At 38.7% G+C, this 19,241-nt stretch overlaps 1 protein-coding gene across 6 annotated transcripts in view; it reads left to right on the forward strand.

Moving 5' to 3' along the window:
- Positions 1 to 8: 8 nt before the first annotated feature.
- The window catches only part of LOC132122281 (helicase SRCAP-like), a 30,650-nt gene continuing 11,417 nt past the window's right edge, over positions 9 to 19,241 (forward strand). For 2 of the 6 annotated variants that reach the window (XM_059532353.1, XM_059532358.1), the window contains exons 1-20: positions 9 to 215; positions 2,340 to 2,421; positions 2,796 to 5,689; positions 5,907 to 5,948; positions 6,563 to 6,820; positions 6,921 to 7,106; positions 7,215 to 7,355; positions 7,459 to 7,654; positions 8,213 to 8,382; positions 8,553 to 8,637; positions 8,733 to 8,822; positions 9,126 to 9,302; positions 10,969 to 11,195; positions 11,287 to 11,464; positions 11,560 to 11,696; positions 11,840 to 12,009; positions 12,170 to 12,362; positions 16,110 to 16,246; positions 16,455 to 16,641; positions 17,901 to 18,070. In XM_059532353.1, the coding sequence (XP_059388336.1) occupies positions 3,272 to 5,689; positions 5,907 to 5,948; positions 6,563 to 6,820; positions 6,921 to 7,106; positions 7,215 to 7,355; positions 7,459 to 7,654; positions 8,213 to 8,382; positions 8,553 to 8,637; positions 8,733 to 8,822; positions 9,126 to 9,302; positions 10,969 to 11,195; positions 11,287 to 11,464; positions 11,560 to 11,696; positions 11,840 to 12,009; positions 12,170 to 12,362; positions 16,110 to 16,246; positions 16,455 to 16,641; positions 17,901 to 18,070 (5,162 nt within the window). In that variant the 5' untranslated portion in view covers positions 9 to 215; positions 2,340 to 2,421; positions 2,796 to 3,271. Of the gene's footprint in view, positions 216 to 328; positions 586 to 1,238; positions 1,430 to 2,339; positions 2,422 to 2,795; positions 5,690 to 5,906; positions 5,949 to 6,562; positions 6,821 to 6,920; positions 7,107 to 7,214; positions 7,356 to 7,458; positions 7,655 to 8,212; positions 8,383 to 8,552; positions 8,638 to 8,732; positions 8,823 to 9,125; positions 9,303 to 10,968; positions 11,196 to 11,286; positions 11,465 to 11,559; positions 11,697 to 11,839; positions 12,010 to 12,169; positions 12,363 to 16,109; positions 16,247 to 16,454; positions 16,642 to 17,900; positions 18,071 to 19,241 lie in introns of those variants that run through there. The other 4 variants (XM_059532356.1, XM_059532355.1, XM_059532354.1 and 1 more) reach the window with 4 other exon arrangements.

Below are 19,241 nucleotides of genomic sequence, written 5' to 3' on the forward strand. Positions count from 1 at the left end.
GTCGAAAGTCTCCTCCCCACAGCCGCTAGATTCAGCGATCCCGGACCCAGTCTCTCTTGGAGCGGTCTTTAACTTGATCCTACGAACCTGCCAGAACCTCACTGGGTACCGAGAGACAGTTTGGGATAGCCTCAACACGGATTGAGTACGATTTGAAGCGGATGGCGACTCCTTCAGCAAGAATTTAGTAAAAGAAAAGCGCTCGGAAATTTCAGGTAGGTGGGAACTTAAGATGGCGGTGGTGAGAGGAGGGGGGTGCTGGGGAGGAAGTGATGGGAGGGGGAGGAGGGAAAAGGGGATCACGGGTGGGGGGGTTTTGGACATGGCGGGACAAGTTAACGTTCAAGCGCTCGGGGTGAAGTAATCATCGGGTTTGTAATGTTAAGAACAGTACGGCCTTTTTGAGCTGACTCGATTGGATAAGCAGCGCATTCGTGTTTGTTATCAACTTTTAATGCAACTGCATCAAAAACCTTAGCAAATTTGAAGGGTTCCGATTTCTTCGCACTGGACCCTTTTGAGACAACGATCTGAAAACGAAACTGTCGTCTGTCACTGCAAGTGCAACAGCAACCAAGTTAGCCTGTAATTTTGTCCGTTACTTTATCCTCAAGTGTGTTTAATGTGTCCTTATTGAGTGGAGTTTCATATAACTTTGCAAATAAACCAACGTATTAGTGAAATTCTGACGATTCATCTAATCTAGAATGTAGTACACAATAACAGACTGTAGAACTGTTGAATGTTGTGATGGAAAGTCCATCTCATTTTTGTGTGTCGGTTCTTTCGAATCAAAAACCGGTTTAGGAACCGATTGAGTGATTCTTTGTCATCCAGAGGTCCCTGAAATGTCTTGGCATATTACATGCTTTAAATTGTATTGTAAATGCTTATATATGTAGGCACACATTGCTGTTTATTACCTTTTTTATTACCTTATGTTAACAATTACTTAAATGTATATAGCGCTTTTCTGGGCACTCAGAATAAATAACTAAATACGTTTGTTTATTGTAATTTTATTAATTTATAATGTCAAGGCATTTAGAGCCCAAATATAAATGGCATACATCAGTACTAAAACACACGTACATATGTCTTGTCAATTTTATAAAGTTTATCATTTTATATAGAAGAACAACTGTTTCGTATAACGTTACTTTCATTTTGAAAAGATTCGACTCGAGATCGCGAATCTGCTTCGCATGACCCCGCGCGGTGACGTCAAGAGGTCGTTCCAGTAATGGGTCTTGAAAATGACCAGTAATATGTTTATGTTTAGTGACACGTCTTTAAAACCCCTCGATATGGATTATGATGAATCATAGTTTGTTCTTGAGCATTGCATAACTTCTCATGGAAGCCTATGTGAGCACGCGCGCTCTTTGCCCGAGCAGTGTGTTCAGCGCGCGCGTGAGAGCTCGAGACGGTGTGTGTATTTATAACGTTATATATATCAGTGTGTTTGTCTGAGGCAGAAGATAATATAATATCAGACGCCCTCTGACGTATTATTGCACAAAACAGCTTAGGACTGTTGCTCCCTGTCATTTAAACGCCGACAACAAAAATTAAAAGTTATCGTGTCGGATCCATTGTAACGTCTGTTAATTAGCTTTGCTAACCTGCTAAAGGCCCATGTGTGTTCACCCGCCTCATGCATACATGACTCCCGGCTACATTTGTTATCTGTATTTGGTATCAAACGTTAACCGCTCTCCTATCTTCTTAAGTTTATAAGCAGTCGTAGAAGAATAACGAATCAGTGATAACTCATCTCTAAATGCTAGCCGAACGTGAAACACCAGCACTATTGTACTGAATGAGACCGTTTACTCGGGTATACGACAACATTTGTATTTTTAACAGTTGGTGTTAAGGTGACTTGTGTGTGTGTTTTAAGTTGTGTGCAGTTAATTTTACATTTAAAAATGACTACCTTATTTCCTGTAGTATGTGCTCTTTATATTCATGTAGTATAGAACCCGGCTGTTTTAAGGAATTAATAATAACTGTACATTCTTATGAATTTCTTATATTGCTAAACGAGAGTTTGGTCCGTAACTTTGTAGATTAAGTAAATGAGAAATGCTCTTTTTACCTGTGTAAGCTCTGAATTGTTAGGCTGCCCTTGCATTTTAACCACTGAGTCCGTAGAGCAGATGGGTTTTGAGGAAATTATAGTCCTGCTGCAGTTTATTCAACTATACTTTTTGCATTCTAGTAAAGCCGTCTTTTTCTTTCGGATTATGCGCTTGCTTTTTTTTTTAGGGTTTTACGTTTGATTTTAGAAATAGATTATCAAATTCATGAAATTCACTCCAATTGTTTATCTTTAGGCCCTCAGATGCAGTGAAACCCTTGATCTCAGCATCCTGGAAGTGGAAATCACGGAAGAGACTGGTGCTTCATCACATACAGGTATTTATTTATTCATTCATTCCTTTTAAATTTATAGTAGACCTACTCATAATCTGCTGCTGTAGTACAGTTAGAATATTTCTGTGGAATGTTTGTCACTCATAAAATACTTAAATCTTTCACCCCTTGCTTGTCCATTTATTAAGTAGCTTGGCTAGTCCTGTAATGCTTTCAGGTGCCAGTGAAAGTGCTGTTGTATCAGCTTAGATGTTTAAATGCTTCCTGAAATAATTATCTTGGAATTCAGCACAGAAAAAAAAAATGTGAAAAAAAAAAATCTTTTTGTTTATATGTTTATCTCAACATATGCGTGTCATGAATTTGTGAATTTTGTAAAATGTTAGTCATGCCGCTTTTCCCTTCCACTCTTTCAGGTTTAGTGTGTAACAGTGCTGGTTCTAAAGTAGGACAGTCTGGGGAAGGGGTGGTGCAGCACCGCACCTCTCCGGCAGTGGCTGTGCTGGGTGGCACCTCCGCGGCTGCGCAGAATGTGGCCGGGCCACCCCAGCATGCCCTGCAGCCAGTCGCAGCTGCCACTCTACCACCATCATCGGTTGACATCGCCACTGCATCACAGCAGAAAAGATACTCAAAGGCTGCATGTAAAGAACAGACCATCACTCACGTTCAGAGAAACAGCAGCAGCGAGGAATCAGAAGAGAGATCATCTGTCCAAAGAGGACTGGTATCAGCTACTGCTGAAGACACACGAAAACTTACAGACACATTGGAGGGTCGGACTCCCTCAGACAGACTTTTTGAGAGTGGGACGCATAGCATTACACAAAAACAGGATTTGCTTTACAGGTGTAGCAAAGAGCAAACAAGTCTTGTATACAGGGAGACCGATATGGCGGAAGGATCCAGGACAGGCCACTGCCGAGATTGGAGCCAACACCCTGGAGATGCAGAAAAGGGACCCTTGCCTCCAGAGACAATCAAATTGGACTACAAGAACATGTCTGGAAAGCACAGACCTGGAGAAAGCCCCTTTGTCCCAACAACAGAAGTCACCCCAGCCGTCTCAAGTGCAGTTAAGACAACAGACAAAGACATGGAGCAGCCCCATACAACTCCCCTTTTTCAGACAAATCAGACTGCCACATCATCTGCGTTTGGCGTCCCACAGAAACAAAGTACGACCAATTCAGCGAAGCAGGATTTTAAACTTGAATCTAAGGTGGCTATGGAAGTTGTCACACAAGACCTGCCTAAAACAGACAAAGAAGGTGCATTTAGTCCAATTAGACAAACTTTGGGAACAAAACAAGGTAAAAGTGGAAATTCCCTTTGCTCAGGATATTCATCATCAAAACAAGGAGGGCAGCACAATAGCCCTGAAAGTGGAAATAGCATGCCAAATGACTCAGATAAGGGCAGCTGTTATCCCCCAGAGGACTGCAGTAAAACACAAAAGGCTTCACAAAGGACAAAAGCACCTGGCGTGCTCGTCCCTCCTGAGAATGCACAGTGTGTGCAAGAGCTAAGCTCTCAGTATGTACATTTAAGTGAAACCTCCAAAATGTTACATTTGGGTAAGGGGACTAGTGCAAGGGAGGGTCAAGGAAATGAGAAAGTACCTGTAGATGGAGATCTGCGTATTAATGTGGCTGCTAAAGAAGTATTTCGCAAAATTTCTGTTGATGAACCAAAGGTGTCTGGGCATGGGACATGCACTGACAATGTAGAGGTCCCCATTGTGAATGAAAGGTCACAAGTCATGGTTTGCAGCTCTTCTGATGTGATTTTGAAGCAGAATGACAGTGCCAATCGTGTAGAAATATCCATGTCCTCAAATCACCAACAGGATGGGAGTGTGATGCTCGCACACACAGGGAACTGTGTGACTTTAGAGGGTCTAGAATCAGATCAGCCAAATCTTTCTGGCTGTATGGTCCAACATGTACAAGAGTCCATTTCAGCTGATCATAAACTCTCACAGATTCAGAGATGCCTGAATAATACTCCAGATAGCGTGAATGTGGAAGAGAGGCAGGAAGCAAGTGCAAAGGCTCTCGATGTCGTTGAGGTGAAAGATTTGATTGATGTAGGTATTTTAATGCAGCCAGATATGGAGGATACCTGGCTGGTTGTAAGTGAGATAGATGGACAGTCTGGCCATGCAGAGATGGAGGTCAGCGAGGAGTCTCTTGTGCAGTGCCCTGATTCCCAGTCAACTGTTGCTGTATATGAATGCACTGTGCCCTGCTTTACATCAGCTGCCATTCACAGTGATGTTAAGTTGCTGTTAACTGACAAAGAAGAGGAGGAACCAATAGAAACATTTACACAAGACTCACAAACCCAGAGAAATCTAGGGAATCAGACCTCATCTCGTGCTGATGCACTCAAACCCACCGAAGAGTTACTTACCATGGCCTCTATGCAAAAAGAAGAATCTATAATTGTCAAGCAGAATGATGATTCAGCTCGCACTGATCTTGCAAACACATTGACAGGGTTAACGTCCACAGTGATGGACGTCACACTTGAGTCTGTGCAAGAGCAGCAAGAATCTGTTGTTGTGGAAAACACGCCAGGTGTGTCATTAAATTCATTGACTTGTGGGACGATTGATCCAAAGCTACTGATTCTTAAGAAGGGTGACAGCCCTGCCCTTAAGGAACCTTCTTCAATGTCTGCTAGGATCTCAACCAAGCAGAAATTACCTGTCCTGGCTGGATTGCCCCGTGATGGATTAAATAAAGCTGCAGAGTGCCTTGCTAAAACTGAATCAGCTGCATCCTCCATCATAAAGGAGGATGTTATGTTACCTGCAGACTGCCCGATCTCAAACACTCTCTCTCAGTCCTCTCGGACTGTTTCCACTTCTAATGTTCTTTCACAGAACAGCTCTGTGAAAGAAACTTTAAATAAATCAAACAGTTCTGGCAAGTTGCTTCAAAAGGAATCCTCAACTAGTGCTTCTTCATCAACTTCAGTTCAACTCCATAACTCAAAAAGCCGCCTTCCTCCTCTTGCTGGAGATGTGTGGGGTGCTGTGTCCAGTGTTGTCCCAGATGGGAATCAGTGTAAACGTTCTTTGGGTGGTAGACCATGCCAGGATTCAATGACTTTGGGGGGTGAACTGGATATTGAGCAGCAGCAGATACTGGATGAACTTTTGTTAACAAATGAAGATGCTCAGAGCTCCATCCTGGAGCAACTTGATGCTTCTATAGAAGAAAGCAGCGATGCAGAGGTTGACAGCTCTATGGATGTCCAGAATGAGGACAGCAATGCTACGCCCAGTCCATCAGCGAGCAAGGTAAAGCAACTAAACTATTAACTTGACTTTTATGACTTCAGCCATGCTAAAGCAGTGATTTCATATGTAATTTGTTGTAATCCAGAGGTAGTCAGCAAAAGTGTATTTATAATTTAGATGTTTTTGAGCCTGTGTACCCTATCCATAACAGTTCCAAAGCCACAATTTGATGCTAGTGCACTTCTTGGCTGTATATTGAGCCATGTGTGTTTTCCAGCGTGGGCAGAGCAGGACAGACAAACAAGGCTTGTTATTGAAGGTAAGAGGTGTCAGGCATTCTTCAGATCTGATCATTGCAAGCTGATGCGATGATCCTGCTTCTTCCAACTAGTGGTTGACCGATATGGGTTTTGCAATGGCCAATTTAGAAAGTGGGGTACGCTGTAAACTCCTGATATGTAGGTAACGAAAATTAATTTTTAACAAATATGCGGGCATTAAAGTGGACACGTATTTAGCCAAATATTTAAATTCACAATAAGGGGAATGTAAAAGTTGCATCCAAGCTGGCATGGTTTTTGGTCTATGACAAAAATCTCAAAAGTGACTTTTTATTGACCTGGAATATATATCGGTCTATCACTGCTTCAACTCACTAGCTTAATTTTTTTTTTTTTTTTTCAAAGTATAAACTGACAGGAAAATAGAGCTGAGTGTATAAAACTGTTTTATCATTCAGAGTAGCATGTATTATTTAGAAGTTAGGAGAGCGGTTATAAGATGTTTGCTCACCAAGATGTCCTTGTAGACCAGGCTGTGTTTATGAAGCTCCTTTATCTCTTCTTGGGCACTCTATCTTTCCTTTGCACTCCATGCTGAATAATATTGTGCAGTCACGCAGTCAGATGCACTGTTTTATTGGTCTTTTCCAAGGTTTGCCAATGGATTGCAGGCAAGGTTACAGCAAGCTCTACCCCTTCCACCTCCCCAGTTCCATGTCCATCTCCATCTCCCTCATCTGGTGACTGGATGCGTTCTCACACAGGCAGGACCTCACCTGTACGCAACTCTCATGGCAAAAACATGCCCTCCACTTCCTCCCAGGGTTCTGGTGGCTGTTCTCAGTCAGAGCAAACAACCACCCAGAAATCCACGCCAAAGCATACAGACATGGCAGAACTGGCAAAACATGTAAGAGAAGGACACATATAATCTTTTACTTTCAGAAAAACTGTGATTTAATGGTTGTAAGTGGATGGTTATTCTTATTTTTTTGTAATACTTTAAACAGGAAGCAGAAATAGAACATCGTACCCTTGCATTAAAACGTGAAGGTTTCTGGTCCCTAAAACGTCTGTCTCGTATAACTGAACCAGTACGGCCCAAAGTGCATTGGGATTACCTTTGTGAGGAAATGCAGTGGCTTTCAGGAGATTTTGCACAAGAGAGGCGATGGAAAAGAGGAGTGGCCCGAAAGGTAAGCATTACATTCAGAATGTCCTATTTGAAACATGCTATTTGCATAAAAAACATTTTTTAAATGTTAAGTTAATAGAGCATCTCACCAATCATAACCCATTTGCAGGTAGTACGGATGGTAATGCGCCACCATGAGGAGCTGAGACAGAAGGAAGAGAGAGCGAAACGTGAGGAGCAGGCCAAACTGAGAAGAGTTGCTTCTTCTATTGCCAAGGAGGTCCGTGCTTTCTGGAGCAGCGTGGAGAAGGTGACTTTCGGTGTCTTTTGGGGTGGGGGTTGAAATTTCTATTGCACCAAAAACTATCCATGATTCACACTTTAAAAACTTTACCACCCATTGCCGTACACAGGTGGTCCAGTATAAACAACAGTCTAGACTGGAGGAGAAGCGGAAGAAGGCTTTAGATCTCCAGCTTGATTTCATTGTGGGTCAGACAGAGCGTTATTCAGACATGTTAAGTCAGTCCCTGCAGGCTGCTCCTGTACACAGTTCCGACACTGCAGCTGTCTCCAAACAATCACAGCTAAATGCTGTTGATGAGGATGGTGAGGACCAGCTTTTTTACAGTTGTTGTTCAGATCAAGAGTTTTGGAAGTGAATGAACAAACGCTCCAGAAAATATTTGGACACTTACACAACACAATATATGAATGTCATTGATAAATAGCCTATAACAAAATATCAAAACAAGTGGGATCTGCTAATAAATTATGCGAGATTAGATTTGTTTAGTGGATGAATTCAGTTCACCACAGGGACCAGATAGACTCCAAATGCATTCCTAATTTAATGTTAAATTCAGAACCTAGCAAACACATTTTTTCTTATTATATTAAGCTTGTGTACATTTTGGTTTGATGTCTTACGTAATAGTATTTCATAGATTTAATTTTTTTAAGTGTTACGTAAGTGTATAAATACTGTGGGGCTATTTTGTATACATGCAGATGCTGTAATACAATTTAGTGAATCAAATCTACTCTTGTGAGTGTTCCTGTTGGAATAGGGTTTGATATATTTTTGAACACATGATTCAGGAAGTTCTTGTTTTCACTTTGTGTTCACTTAGATTAGACATCTAAATTTTCGATTTTCTACTGCAGATAGAGACTTTGAGCCACCGTGTGAGGAGGAAGATGATGAAGAGACCATAGAAGTAGAGGAGCAGCAAGAGGGGAATGATGCAGAGACACAGAGACGAGAGATAGAGTTACTAAGGGAGGAGGGCTCTCTGCCTCTAGACCAGCTACTCAGTACTTTAACTCTCCCCCAGGTACAGCAATCTTCCAGGGTCCACTACAAAACAGTTGGTTGTACATAGCCATTATGTTACAGTCTAGACTAAGTAATGTGGTCCATCACTGTTCATATCAGATTGTTTCAGTATGGTATTTTTCCCCCAGTTCTAACATATTTAAATATGACTTATTTTTAATCGCACAGGATGTTGAATCAGAAGAAGTCTCAGAGACTTCATCTTCTACAGTTGAAGAGGAAGACAAAGAATTCAGTGCCAAGGAAGAAGATGGTTAGTAGAGTTTTATTTAGATAGACACTTAACTTTGGAATCCTACTGATTTTAATGGAAATATTCAATTTCTGTTACTATATTCTTCTCTTCAGCGGAAGATGAAGAAGACACCATTGCAGCCCAGGAAGTTATTGAAGGAGATGGAGACCATGAAGAGGAACTTGATGACCTTGCTAGAGAGGGTAATTCTTTTTAGGCATATCAGTGGTTTATATATATATATATATATATATATATACACATATACATATATATATATACATATACATATATATATATACATATACATATACATACATACATGTGTATATACATACATACATACATACATACATACATGTATATATAAATGCCTTTATTGTTATCAGTTGTATAGAAGTATTAATTACCCCAAACATTTGAACTGTATAATGAAGAGTGTTTAATTATGACTTGCAAAGTAATTTCCTGAGGTCATATTGTGTCTTGTGGTTTCTTTTTCAAAGGGGATATGAGCATGGAAGAGCTCTTAGAGAAGTACAGAGGAGCGTATGCCTCTGATTTTGAGGAGCCCTCAGCCTCAGTGTCACCAGATTCCTCAGAAGAATCAGAGGGAACTGAGGAGGAAGCAGAGGAAGAGACGGAGGGAGAGGACAGTGCTGATGATAGTAGCTCCTCCTCTGGTGAGCTGAAGTTTATGATGAGTCACTGAATCATATGAACTGTTGTATGAAGCAGGGATGTCAAAGATTAATCTGATCGATTAATTGTCGATAAGAGATGCAATCGATTAATGCTGTCAATGGTTGGTTAACCAATTTAATGTTGGGCTGCGTGCGGCTGATGCGTAGAACACGTGCGAGCGGCTGTGAGTGACAGTGACAGTATATAAATGCATCATCAATTCACAATGTACTAATTAAGCTTTTAATGTGATTTAAACTTTAAAAGTACATTAAAATAGAAACAACGCAAAAGTTATTCAACATGAAAAGCAATAGAAATGTAGTAACTAGTCATTTCATCAGATAACTGCGCTTGGCAGGGCTGCGGGACACAGTGACAGGAGGACAGATAGTCTATTCATTCCAACAACTTGTTAATTCATTCCTACGACTTATTAATTTGTGGCAATTGTCCATGTTTCATTAATTCTGTTTCCTAAATAACCCATGATATAACTGTAATAAGGGAACAAATTAATAAATCGAATTAATTCTTTATTCATGAAATCTTTCATTTTTCTTCCCATGTTTACCACAGAGGCATGGTCACGATCTAACATTTTCCTAACCCTGTGAAAAAGGTTGTTGTTTTTTTTCTGTCTCCGCTGTTTCGATCACCCCGGAGCCTGGCGCACACTGGCGTAAACATTTTAAAGGTGACATTGGACAGTTTAAATAGACCGTAGAATACCGGTTCACCCTGCTGTTATGCCAAGGACGATTTTGCTCATAAGAAGAGGATCATCTTTTCCGTCTATGTGCGAATGTGTATTTAGTAGTTTAGATTATAAATAATAGTTTAACATTCAAATACATTGCGAATATGGAAACATTTGGATTTGTGCCGAATGAGACATGAGCAATAACCTCCAAATAAATCTATCTAAAGCCGCGCTTGCTCGTCCTCGTCTGCACGCACGCACACGCACGCTGTCATGATCTAATGCACTAGATGCTTGATTTTTCAAAAACAAATAGGCTAGGCCTACCAGAACGCAAAAATGTAAAATTTGACATTTTCTAGAACAGAATCCAGCAGAAACAAATTAATCTGAGCAACAGTGTTTTGCTGCAGCAGCGCCGATGAAAGCAGTTCACTTAATGCGCAGCGCAGTCACACGCGCCCCACAGTTACTTTTGGGATCTTTTCATTTTAAATGCCATAATGTCAGTTGAAAACATTACAATTGTGTTTTAAAATACAACAACGAGCACCACAAAACCATTTAAAGAGGCGTGTTCAGTGGTCTCCGTGCCAGAAAACAGTCAACAAAGTCAAATGATCTCAAACGTACGACACACACTCTTCATTCTATCAAATGATCATAAACACATCTATTCATTTTATAATCCTTCTACTAGCACTTTATTCAGACTAAAATCCCATTAATTCAAGTGAGAAAGCGGTTTGGGTGTGTGTGTGTGGGTGTGTGTGTGTGGCTTTTGCACATCCTGTCATGCCGGTGACTGCGTGCATGAAGCAGATCTATTTTGCAGCATTATGGTTAATGATTAATTGATCGTTAATTTAAACAACGATCGATCATGGAAAAATCGATATTTCACATCCGTAGTTTGAAGTGACCAAATATCACACATAATTTGTGAACTACTCAATATTTAGATTCCCAAGCTGCTGTAGACAGTGACAAAGAAGAAGAGGATGATGATGTGCAGGAGAGTGATAATGAGGATGACGATAATGGAGGAGAGGGAATGGAGGTTCTGCTGAGAGAGGGAGACCATAGTCCTACTATACCAACATCTCCCCGACCTAAGAAAGAAATCAGCCACATTGCTGCTACTGCTGAGAGCCTTCAACCTAAGGGATATACACTGGCGACAACAAAGGTAGCAGCACACAAACTATCAGAAACACTGGCTGAGAACATTGTTTCTGTTTATCATTAACTGAACTTGTGTGGTTTCTTTTTAACACAAGGTCAAAACACCAATTCCATTCCTGCTTCATGGTACCTTGCGTGAGTACCAGCACATTGGACTGGACTGGTTGGTCACCATGAATGAGAAGAAACTCAATGGCATACTTGCAGATGAAATGGGGCTTGGCAAAACCATCCAGACCATTGCTTTGTTAGCTCATCTAGCATGTGTAAAGGGTAATAAGTCCACATAACTACTCATTTCCCTTTGATGTGTGTTGAAAATATATTGGATATAGTGCAGTACATTTTCTTGCTTTTTGCATTTACAGGTAACTGGGGTCCACATCTGATCATTGTGCCCACCAGTGTAATGCTCAACTGGGAGATGGAGTTGAAACGTTGGTGCCCTGGATTCAAAATCCTCACCTACTATGGTAGCCAGAAGGAGCGCAAACTCAAGAGACAAGTAATGAATACAATAATATATTTTTTATAAAAAAAAAAATTTTTTAAAAACACTTCCACAAAAATCTTCAAAACAGTTTTTTTCTTTTTGCCCTTCAATCCGTGATTTTATAATTGTTTTTCTTTCCTTTCTATTTTTGTTAGGGCTGGACCAAACCCAATGCTTTCCATGTCTGCATCACTTCGTATAAGCTAGTACTGCAAGATCATCAGGCTTTTAGGCGCAAGTCTTGGAGGTACCTCATTTTGGATGAAGCCCAGAACATCAAGAACTTTAAGTCCCAGCGCTGGCAAAGCCTGCTCAATTTCAACAGGTACTTGTATACTTTAATTTCTATGAAGGTCTTGATCATATGTAGGTCCCATTCTGACTTTTTTGTTTCATTGTGTAAAACCCATTTAATTAGGATATGAGATTTTTTTTTTTTTTTTTTTGAGTATTTTATATCTTTCTCTCAATTCTCTGGCTTCCAGCCAGAGGCGATTGTTGCTCACAGGTACCCCTCTCCAGAACAGTCTAATGGAGCTGTGGTCTCTAATGCACTTCCTCATGCCGCACGTTTTTCAGTCCCATCGGGAGTTCAAGGAGTGGTTCTCAAACCCACTCACCGGAATGATTGAAGGAAGCCAGGAGTACAATGAGGGCTTGGTCAAACGGCTTCACAAGGTAGTACCAGTTTCTGAATCATTTTTAGTAGTGCTTGGCAATGATTAATCGCGATTAATCCCATCCGAAGTTAAAGTTTTTGTGTACATAATATATGTGTATGTACAGTGTATATTTATGTATGTATTAGACATGTTAATGAATATGCATGATATTGTTATAGTGGGTGCTTCTAAATACTGTGAATAATTATACATTATAAATTAATCAGAATTTGGAATGCATTTTAAGAATACTTTTCCCATCAACTGGTCAAAATGTACAACACCGCTGTATGCTGCTTGAGAGACATGTGTGCTGCTCCTGATGTAAACAATCATACATGAGAAGCACATGGGGTAACAAATGAGACGCTCTGAATGAAAGCACATTCACACTCTGACAGCAGATGGCGCTAAACAGCAGAAAATGCAGCCCTTACCCTAGAAACCCCATAAAGCAGCTGCTACTTTCTAAAATGTATTTAAATAATTTAAATAGACATTCAGATTTGTGGATTTGCTATGATGTTCATCACAGCACCAAATTCTTAAATTTTTAGACTTAATAGGCTATTTATTTTTTTGAACTTTTTTAACATTTTAATCTGGACTACAACATGTCCTAGATATTGTTTGAAAGTGTTTTGATTCTTTATTGTTCGTTTACACTGTACATTAGGGCTTCATTAGTTACCATTAGATAATTCATTAGTTAACATAAACTGCCAATGAAAAACTCTTCTGAATATTCATAAATTAGGTATTCCAATATTTAATAACATGTTGTAAAAATCAAAAACGCTTACGTTATTTAATGTGCTAACATGAACTGAGACTTGTTTTTTTTTTACCAAGATTAATAACTTCTGTAGCAAATTTAGCTATTGCTTATTGTGAATGTTAATGCATTAATTAAAGTTAACTAATGAGGTCTTATTGTAAAGTGATACAGATTGGTCTTTATAGTTCTTTTGCACTTTAATCTGTGTAAAACTTTTAACTTCATATATTTTTCTGTATTTCTTTTATTGTATTTAAATATTCAGTTATTTTCGTTATAAGTTATTAAACCTCTTATACTGTATTATGACCACTTTTGTGAAACTAAATTTCAATATCGTGATAATACCATATAACAGGATAAAAGCATTAGTGATTAATCGCAACATGAAAATTTGATACTGATATATCCTTAGTATATATAAATACACACACATGCATGTATATATTTAAGAAAAATGTTATGTTTAGATATTAAATATTTATTTATAATATCAATTATATGAATATAAATCTATACATGTAAATATTTTCAAAATATATTCTTTATGTGTGTCTTTATACATAATAAATATACACAGTGCACACACATTTCTTAAACAAAAACTTAAATTTTGGATGCGATTAATCGAATATTCGTTTGATGGGTTAGCTTTCGATTTTCAATTGTGAAATTCAAATCTTTTTTTTTTTTTTTTTTTTTTTGAGAACACTTGCATCCCCTGCGAAATGGTCTTCATTCGCACGTGAATATATATATATATTTTTTTTTTATTTTTTTTTTTTACTATCGGGCCTAACAGTTCTAATGATTGTCAGGTACAGTTACAGTTGTATTTCCACGTGAGCCTGGTACGGCGCGGCACGATTACAAACTGTTGAATGGTTACACAGCCGTGCTTAGCCCTGCTTTTCGAGTGTGTGTGTGATGTTGCCACTCTGTTGCCTGGTTACCAGTTTCTCCATAGCTGGCTAAGCCGAACAGCGCTATATAATCAAACAGCCAAGTAAACAGCAATGCTCTGAGACAGTTTGGTCTGTGGAGGAAACATTTGCGCTTATTGATATTATACCCGTCATTGCCTTCTGTTTTTTTTTTTTGGACGTCAAGAGTTGTCTTTTTTTCTGTTATTGAACGAAGACAATATCAGATAAAAAAGGAGTCCCAAAAAGAGAAATATCTGATCATCGTCCATATCGCTGTTTATATTACACTTGCGTTACCAAGGCAAGGACTGATGCATTTGTACCTTATTCCAAAGAGCTCCGTTATAAGCGCCACAGTGGAAAATGAAACCATATTAGCACAGAGTGGAACGGTTAAGCAAAGAGAAAAGCAGCTTATGAATCACCCATGAGTGAACGTCATGATTTAGTTCATCTGGAAGAGAAGACAAAAATGCCGAAGACCTCAGCTGTGTGGGAGCACTTTAAATTGGTTGAGGACAAGACAAAGGCAGTGTGAAAGATATGTGATAGTTGGTGTTAAAAAACTATGTTAATCAGCAAAATATTTGCGAATACGGCTGCAATAAAAAAAGTAAAGGAGCCCAGTCTAATAATAGTTTGTCTATATTAAAAGTATTGCCCTTAACAGACCTGTGTGTTTTGTATCACTAGTGCAGTGTCTGGTCTCGGAGCATATAAGCCTCCCCGCATGAGGTGTGCTGCTTCCGGCTTGCGCTATAAGAATGATATAGTTTCGATTCTGGTTCCATTAAAATCATTAAACAACTATTAAAAAAATAGTGGTAAGGAAAAATGCACAATACTCAACTACTTAATGTTCAATACTGTTTATTAATTACTGTCAACTTGATTTAAAGGTTGGCAATGTCAAAATTCAACATGTATTACAGTATACAAATTTTCAGGTTCCAGTTCCATGTAAATGAACTATTATTATGTTTTTTACTATTTTACCTTCATTGAATGTAGTGTTGCTGGAAGGCAGTAAGTAATGTTGAGTAATCATAGTCCATCAATCAGCATGGGCTTCAAGGTTGATGTTTTTTACACTATCAATAACATTTTGCTTTTCAAGGAGGAATAAGCTGGTTGGCCAAATAGTCCCTTCATGACTAAAACACTTGTTTCATTTCCCTATATGAATGAACTATAAACTGTTATACACACACTCCATAAAGCCCCTATTTTACAAATAATAATGCAGTCAGGAGATGGTGTGATGCAATGACTGGTTTCCACATTTTTAAACATTTAAAATGCATGAAAATAAATATTTTCTATCAATTTGTTTATCACTCTTGAAATGACCTGTACATTAAATAATCTATCCCTCATATTTACATAACAATAGCAGTCTATTTATTTAGTGGTCCAAGTTGAAGTCAGTATGTATATTAATGACAATATGGGACAAATATAATGTAATTTCGTGGCGGCAGGTGCTGTGCGCTGCCGGTACATGTACAGTCAGACAAAACGACATGCACAGTTATCAAAGATTTGAGTGTGCGTACAGTCGTTGGAAACATGTGTTCGGCAGTTAAAGACACTATGCACCATGGCGAGTCAGTGGAGTCAAGTGCACGTCATTGGAAACAATGAGCTCAGTAATTACGAGGCAGGGTGGCGTTTCTGTTATTCGGTTTGTGACATCCTTTATGGGAAACGCAGAATCATCAGGGCACCGACCCAAGGCTGCTCACATCGCTTGGTCACGTGTTGAACCAGAACCGTTTTCGGAACCGAAACTTAGAAATTGCTCACGGTTCCGGTTCTTTTAAAAAACAGAACCAGTTCTGAATCAGAACCGGTTCTCGGTTCCCAACCCTAATTAGGTCCAGCCCTAGATTAATCATTGCCCAGCACAAACTTTTATGTCATTTATTGCATTTATGAAAATAGCACAAACATAGTTACCATGTTTCTCTTATGATTTTTGCCTGAGTTTATTTGTGATATTATAGGGAAGCATTTAGGCTTTTGGCTTCACATAAGTTTCCTACATCTCTCTCTCTAGGTGCTAAGACCCTTTTTGTTGCGAAGAATCAAAGTAGATGTGGAGAAACAAATGCCCAAAAAATATGAACATGTTGTGCGCTGTCGACTCTCCAAAAGACAGCGTTTTCTCTATGATGACTTCATGGCCCAGGCCTCGTGAGTAACAAGGGCAAACAGACAAGGGTTGGGGTTGAGGAATCAGAAAAGGCTTTCTCCTTTGTTTATAATAACTTCAATCTCAGGCTTTGGATGATAATTGATTGGATAATTTTTTCATACTTCAGGTGTTAGGGTAGTAGTTTTTTTGTGTTTGTGTTTTTTCTTATTGTTCGTGTTTTTTGTGCTCCATACCATGTTCACCCAGGACTCGAGAGACTTTAGCCAGTGGCCATTTCATGTCTGTGATCAACATCCTGATGCAGCTGCGGAAAGTGTGTAATCACCCCAACCTGTTTGATCCAAGACCCATACAATCCCCCTTCATCACAAAGTCCATCATCTATTCTACTGCTTCACTGGTTCAGCGGGCTTTTGAGGTCTCACCTTTTGAGGTAAATGGTGAAGACTACCAGCAATTCCTGATACCATAATTCTTTTTTAATTCAATGTACAATTCCTATACTTCTAAACGTCACTATTTTCGGTGTTAAACACAACATACTAAATATAGACAACTTAATTTTAATGAAAAACAAAACAAAAAATCATAATCTGTGACTTAAGTACTATTATAAACTAGGTTAGTGGATAATTTAGCAGCAAAATATATTCTAGAAAAATCATGAGTGCACAATTTTATAAAATCTAAACAATTATTGAAATAACATTAGTGGGGGGGAAATAAAAGCGAATGAGTGTTGGACTAGATCTGGTAAAATGTTACACATTGCTCTTTGTATTGTTGTAAAATACATTAAAGAAAACAAATGTATTTATACATCTATACTATTAAAATTAAAAGACATTTATTTTAAATGTATAGGCTAGCACAGTAAGGGAGGCAGCAACATAGATAGAACTATCAAATGTTGCTGCCTCCATTGCAGTACTATACATTAGATTACCGTATTTTCCGGACTATAAGTCGCAGTTTTTTTCATAGTTTGGCTGGTCCTGCGACTTATAGTCAGGTGCGACTTATTTATCAAAATTAATTTGACATGAACCAAGAGAAAACATTCCCGTCTACAGCAGCGAGAGGGCGCTCTATGCTGCCAGAGATGCTGCTCATTGCTCCTGTAGCCTACAGTGAGCAGCATAGAGCGCCCTCTCGTGGCTTGGGACGGTAATGTTTTCTCTTGGTTCTAAATAAATGCGACTTATATATGTTTTTTTTTCTTATGACGTATTTTTGGACTGATGCGAGTTATACGATATCATTTGTGCTTTCATGGGGATTTAACAATAACACAATAGTATACGCACAATATCAGATTTGGGTTGGTCTTGACTGACCGATACCCGATAAATTCCAGTATCAGAGCTGATACTGATACTAAGCCTCAGATCCATGCATGAATACAAAACTGTAAGGCACTCATTTAATCACACAATGCACCCCAAAAATTAGTGTATAAACAATGTACTAGCTAGCCGCTATAGAACACCAAAGCACTGCGAGTGTCCGTATTTGCTCACTTGTTTTCCAAATTCCAAAATCCAAATTTGATTCAGATATCTATTGGTTGACACATTTTTACACATTTTTGTTATTAGGAAGTTTCTAATGTTTTGTTTGTTCAAATATGTTTTTCTTTTCTGGACCCTCAGTGAAGGTTAATACAAAAATGTCTTTCCCTCTCCCCCAAAGCGCTGTGACAGGTCCATGTTTGACCTGATTGGCCTGGAGCAGCGTGTGACTAGATACCAGGCAGATGTTTTCTTGCCTCAGAGGAAAGTGACACATCAGCTTATTCAGGAGATCATGGAGTCTCCTGATCCTCCTCCCAGACCGAAGCCTGTTCGCATGAAAGTCAACAGGTATATTGTTCAAAATATTTAAATTAGGGCTGGTAATTTAACACGTTAATTAATTAATTATAGAGAAAAATAACGCATTAAAGTTATTGCCCCACCCCAGACCTATGTGGATCATCTGCCATTTCATACAGTCGATTGATGACTAATATGAGGCAGGGCAACAACTTACTGCATGATGGAGCCTAGAGAATATCCCTAAAATTCAAGATATGGAGTAAAAAAACCCGTTTGAAATTTTGTCTCATATTTACATCACATAGTTCATAAATATCACACAAGCTTTAGGCAATATCACACGAGTGCAAATGTGATACTCATCTTATACAACAGTTCATTAAGAAGTTAATATTGTGTTATTTTAGACACAATGTTGTCCAACCAAAATATAAAGACAAATCAGCACTGTTCATCCCCGAGCAACCCACAGCGGCATTTCATTTCTTAATAGACATTCTGAACGAACTGGGTGAACCATGTGGCGCGTTGAACCATTGGCATATGCGTTGGCTTTGAAGTGGCGCTGCACAGACCGATCCATGTTTGACCTCAAAGTATCATGAGAGCGATTCAAAAGCACAGAGTCGTCTGCTCTGTAAGATCTCCTGGTACTTTGACGACACAAAGTTGAACAAGCCTAATGCTTCAATGAACCATTAATAAAGAACCATTTATTTCACTCCTAAATGAATCAGCCATTTGAACGAATCAAACAAATGAATAAATGACTCGATGACTTAATCATTAAGACATTTACCACCACTTACTGGCAGTTTTAGTTTATTATTTAGAGTATCATTTCATTAAAGAAATAATTGAATATTTTCATAGTAATAATAATACAATTAAGAAAATAAATTATTAAAGTTATAGTTCACTCAACCAAAAATGACAATTCTGTCATCATTTACTCACATGGTCCAAAAGAGTATGTGTAATCAATTTTATCAAACAAAATATTTCTTGCTGAAACTACTTTTTGTAATCTCTGTTTGATGCTTTGCACAACAATGACTTTATCTTTTCACAGTAATTTCTCTAAATTTGATGTGCGATTTTATTAGATTCATCACCACATCATGTAATTAATTAGATTAAAAATTTTAATCACTTACCAGCCCTAATTCGAACACACAATTGTGATGTATGATTATTGAATTGATTCTAGATATGA

The sequence above is a fragment of the Carassius carassius genome, chromosome 40 (genome assembly GCF_963082965.1).
Source record: "Carassius carassius chromosome 40, fCarCar2.1, whole genome shotgun sequence".
In the NCBI taxonomy this organism is placed as follows: domain Eukaryota; kingdom Metazoa; phylum Chordata; class Actinopteri; order Cypriniformes; family Cyprinidae; genus Carassius; species Carassius carassius.